Genomic DNA, 5,398 nt, shown 5'->3' with positions numbered 1-5,398 from the left:
CCGGTCCGCTTCACCGGGTCCAGGACCCGCAGGACTAACCGGGTCCGGTCCGCTTCACAGAGACCAGGACCCGCAGGACGAACCGGGTCCGGTCCGCTTCACCGGGTCCAGGAGCCGCAGGACGAACCGGGTCCGGTCCGCTTCACAGTCCAGGACCCGCAGGACGAACCGAGGTCCGCTTCCGCTTCACAGAGACCAGGAGCCGCAGGACGAACCGGGTTCAGTCCGCTTAACCGGGTCCAGGACCCGCAGGACGAACCGGGTCCGGTCCGCTTCACAGAGTCCAGGACCCGCAGGACGAACCGGGTCCGCTCCGCTACACTGGGTCCAGGACCCGCAGGACGAACCGGGTCCGTTCCGCTTCACAGAGTCCAGGACCCCGCAGGACGAACCGGGTCCGGTCCGCTTCACCAGGTCCAGGACCCGCAGGACGAACTGGGTCCGCTCCGCTACACAGAGTCCAGGACCCGCAGGACGAACCGGGTCCCGGTCCGCTTCACCGGGTCCAGGACCCGCAGGACGAACCGGGTCCGCTCCGCTTCACCGGGTCCAGGACCCGCAGGACGAACCGGGTCCAGGACCCGCAGGACGAACTGGGTCCGCTCCGCTACACAGAGTCCAGGACCCGCAGGACGAACCGGGTCCGGTCCGCTTCACCGGGTCCAGGACCCGCAGGACGAACCGGGTCCGCTCCGCTTCACCGGGTCCAGGACCCGCAGGACGAACCGGGTCCGCTTCACCGGGTCCAGGACCCGCAGGACGAACCGGGTCTGGTCCGCTTCACAGAGTCCAGGACCCGCAGGACGAACCGGGTCCGCTCCGCTACACTGGGTCCAGGACCCGCAGGACGAACCGGGTCCGGTCCGCTTCACCGGGTCCAGGACCCGCAGGACGAACCGGGTCCGGTCCCGCTTCACAGAGTCCAGGACCCGCAGGACGAACCGGGTCCGCTCCGCTACACTGGGTCCAGGACCCGCAGGACGAACCGGGTCCGGTCCGCTTCACCGGGTCCAGGACCCGCAGGACGAACCGGGTCCGGTCCGCTTCACAGAGTCCAGGACCCGCAGGATGAACCGGGTCCGCTCCGCTACACTGGGTCCAGGACCCGCAGGATGAACCGGGTCCGCTCCGCTACACTGGGTCCAGGACCCGCAGGACGAACCGGGTCCGGTCCGCTTCACCGGGTCCAGGACCCGCAGGACTAACCGGGGTCCGGTCCGCTTCACAGAGTCCAGGACCCGCAGGATGAACCGGGTCCGGTCCGCTTCACAGAGACCAGGACCCGCAGGACGAACCGGGTCCGGTCCGCTTCACCGGGTCCAGGAGCCGCAGGACGAACCGGGTCCGGTCCGCTTCACAGAGTCCAGGACCCGCAGGACGAACCGGGTCCGGTCCGCTTCACAGAGTCCAGGACCCGCAGGATGAACCGGGTCCGCTCCGCTACACTGGGTCCAGGACCCGCAGGATGAACCGGGTCCGCTCCGCTACACTGGGTCCAGGACCCGCAGGACGAACCGGGTCCGGTCCGCTTCACCGGGTCCAGGACCCGCAGGACTAACCGGGTCCGGTCCGCTTCACAGAGTCCAGACCCGCAGGATGAACCGGGGTCCGGTCCGCTTCACAGAGACCAGGACCCGCAGGACGAACCGGGTCCGGTCCGCTTCACCGGGTCCAGGAGCCCGCCAGGACGAACCGGGTCCGGTCCGCTTCACAGAGACCAGGAGCCGCAGGACGAACCGGGTCCGTTCCGCTTCACAGAGTCCAGGACCCGCAGGACGAACCGGGTCCGGTCCGCTTCACCAGGTCCAGGACCCGCAGGACGAACCGGGTCCGCTTCACCGGGTCCAGGACCCGCAGGACGAACCGGGTCTGGTCCGCTTCACAGAGTCCAGGACCCGCAGGACGAACCGGGTCCGCTCCGCTACACTGGGTCCAGGACCCGCAGGACGAACCGGGTCCCGGTCCGCTTCACCGGGTCCAGGACCCGCAGGACGAACCGGGTCCGGTCCGCTTCACAGAGTCCAGGACCCGCAGGAACGAACCGGGGTCCGCTCCGCTACACTGGGTCCAGGACCCGCAGGACGAACCGGGTCCGGTCCGCTTCACCGGGTCCAGGACCCGCAAGGACGAACCGGGTCCGGTCCGCTTCACAGAGTCCAGGACCCGCAGGATGAACCGGGTCCGCTCCGCTACACTGGGTCCAGGACCCGCAGGATGAACCGGGTCCGCTCCGCTACACTGGGTCCAGGACCGCCGCAGGACGAACCGGGTCCGGTCCGCTTCACCGGGTCCAGGACCCGCAGGACTAACCGGGTCCGGTCCCGCTTCACAGAGTCCAGGACCCCGCAGGATGAACCGGTCCGGTCCGCTTCACAGAGACCAGGACCCGCAGGACGAACCGGGTCCGGTCCGCTTCACCGGGTCCAGGAGCCGCAGGACGAACCGGGTCCGGTCCGCTTCACAGAGTCCAGGACCCGCAGGACGAACCGGGTCCGGTCCGCTTCACCGGGTCCAGGACCCGCATGACGAACCGGGTCCGCTCCGCTTCACAGAGTCCAGGACCCGCAGGACGAAACCGAGTCCGCTCCGCTTCACAGAGACCAGGGAGCCGCAGGACGAACCGGGTCCCGGTCCGCTTCACCGGGTCCAGGACCCGCAGGACGAACCGGGTCCGGTCCGCTTCACCGGGTCCAGGAACCCGCAGGACGAACCGGGTCCGGTCCGCTTCACCGGGTCCGGGACCCGCAGGACGAACCGGGTCCGGTCCGCTTCACAGAGTCCAGGAGCCGCAGGACGAACTGGGTCCGGTCCGCTTCACCGGGTCCAGGAGCCGCAGGACGAACCGGGTCCGGTCCGCTTCACAGAGTCCAGGACCCGCAGGACGAACCGGGTCCGGTCCGCCTTCACCGGGTCCAGGACCCGCAGGACGAACCCGGGTCCAGGACCTGCAGGACGAACTGGGTCCGGTCCGCTTCACCGGGTCCAGGACCCGCAGGACGAACTGGGTCCGCTCCCGCTTCACCGGGTCCAGGAGCCGCAGGACGAACCGGGTCCGGTCCGCTTCACAGAGTCCAGGACCCGCAGGACGAACCGGGTCCGGTCCGCTTCACCGGGTCCAGGACCCGCAGGACGAACCGGGTCCAGGACCCGCAGGACGAACTGGGTCCGGTCCGCTTCACCGGGTCCAGGACCCGCAGGGACGAACCGGGTCCGGTCCGCTTCACCGGGTCAGGACCCGCAGGACGAACCGGGTCGGTCCGCACTTCACCGGGTCCAGGACCCGCAGGACGAACCGGGTCCAGGACCCGCAGGACGAACTGGGTCCGGTCCGCTTCACCGGGTCCAGGACCTGCAGGACGAACCGGGGTCCGGTCCGCTTCACCGGGTCCAGGACCCGCAGGACGAACCGGGTCCGCTCCGCTTCACCGGGTCCAGGACCCGCAGGAACGAACCGGGTCCGGTCCGCTTCACAGGGTCCAGGACCCGCAGGACGAACCGGGTCCGGTCCGCTTCACCGGGTCCAGGACCCGCAGGACGAACCGGGTCCGCTCCGCTTCACAGGGTCCAGGACCCGCAGGACGAACCGGGTCCAGTCCGCCTCACAGGGTCCAGGATCCGCAGGACGAACCGGGTCCGGTCCGCCTCACAGGGTCCAGGATCCGCAGGGACGAACCGGGTCCGGTCCCGCTTCACCGGGTCCAGGACCCGCAGGACGAACTGGGTCCGGTCCGCTTCACCGGGTCCAGGACCCGCAGGACGAACCGGGTCCGGTCCGCTTCACAGAGTCCAGGACCCGCAGGACGAACCGGGTCCGGTCCGCTTCACAGAGTCCAGGACCCGCAGGACGAACCGGTCCGGTCCGCTTCACCGGGTCCAGGAGCAGCAGGAACGAACCGGGTCCGCTCCGCCTCACCGGGTCCAGGAGCAGCAGGACGAACCGGGTCCGCTCCGCCTCACCGGGTCCAGGAGCAGCAGGACGAACCGGGTCCGGTCCGCTTCACCGGGTCCAGGAGCAGCAGGACGAACCGGGGTCCGCTCCGCCTCACCGGGTCCAGGACCCGCGGGACGAACTGGGTCCGGTCCGCTTCACCGGGTCCAGGGGCGGGGGCGGGACTGGGGGAAGTGGTGGTGCTCCGGGTGAAGAGAGGTGGGAGGGGAGTAAGCGAAAACGTGTTTCGGGGAGACGGTGGTGGGTAATGGGGGGGTAGTGAGGGTGGGGAGGGTGGGGTGAGGGTCGAGGTTGGATTGAGGGAGGGGAAGAGGGTGGGTAGGGGAGGAGGAGGGTGAGGGAGAGTTTCCTACCCAGGCTCTCCAGGACCAGTTTCCACTTGCCCAGCACGTCCCTGCGCTCCTGCCGGACGGACTGGATGTCGAGGCTGAGCCGGCGGTAATCCTGGGACAGAGGAGAGACGATGACTAGCAGACCCAAGTATTGACCCCCAGCCCCCTTGCTGAACCCTGACCTCTGACACAGGTGTCACCGCCTGAACCTGCCACTGAACCCAGACCAGCAGGATCTCCGCGGAAATATTCAATTATTGGGGTGACACTGAGAGAGACCTTCCCCCCCCCGCAACCAGCCAGCCGGCGGTTAAGATGGGTCACGGCCCAGTCCATCACCAGTAAAGCACCCCCCACCACTGAGCACATCTGTACCGATCATTGCCGCGGGACAGCAGCGTCCACTATCAGGGAACCCCATCACCCGTCCTGCTCTCTGCTGCCATCAGGAAGGAGGTACAGGAGCCTCAGGACCCACACCACCAGGTTCAGGAACAGTTATTACCCCTCAACCATCAGGAAGGAGGTACAGGAGCCTCAGGACCCACACCACTAGGTTCAGGAACAGTTATTACCCCTCAACCATCAGGAAGGAGGTACAGGAGCCTCAGGACCCACACCACCAGGTTCAGGAACAGTTATTACCCCTCAAGCATCAGGAAGGAGGTACAGGAGCCTCAGGACCCACACCACCAGGTTCAGGAACAGTTATTACCCCTCAACCATCAGGAAGGAGGTACAGGAGCCTCAGGACCCACACCACCAGGGTCAGGAACGGTTATTACTCCTCAACCATTAGGAAGGAGGTACAGGAGCCTCAGGACCCACACCACCAAGTTCAGGAATTGTTATTACCCCTCAACCATCAGGAAGGAGGTACAGGAGCCTCAGTACCCACACCACCAGGTTCAGGAACAGTTATTACCCCTCAACCATCAGGAAGGAGGTACAGGAGCCTCAGGACCCACACCACTGTGTTCAGGAACAGTTATTACCCCTCAACCGTCAGGAATGAGGTACAGGAGCCTCAGGACCCACACCACCAGGTTCAGGAACAGTTATTACCCCCTCAACCATCAGGTTCTTGACCCAGAGGGGATGACTTCACTCAACCTCA

General features: G+C 67.0%; 1 protein-coding gene across 1 annotated transcript in view; it reads right to left on the bottom strand.

Moving 5' to 3' along the window:
- Positions 1-4,302: 4,302 nt before the first annotated feature.
- mreg (melanoregulin) overlaps positions 4,303-5,398 on the bottom strand; it is a gene marked incomplete at both ends in the record, with an annotated part of 3,210 nt that continues 2,114 nt past the window's right edge. Inside the window, one exon of the mRNA XM_059960343.1 lies at positions 4,303-4,393. Coding sequence (XP_059816326.1) covers positions 4,303-4,393 — 91 coding nt within the window. The remainder of the gene's footprint in view (positions 4,394-5,398) is intronic.

This window comes from Hypanus sabinus, unplaced genomic scaffold (assembly GCF_030144855.1).
Source record: "Hypanus sabinus isolate sHypSab1 unplaced genomic scaffold, sHypSab1.hap1 scaffold_2487, whole genome shotgun sequence".
NCBI classification, from domain to species: Eukaryota; Metazoa; Chordata; class Chondrichthyes; order Myliobatiformes; family Dasyatidae; genus Hypanus; species Hypanus sabinus.
Note: the sequence above shows the minus strand (reverse complement) of the source record. Positions and strands in the feature narration are given on the sequence as shown.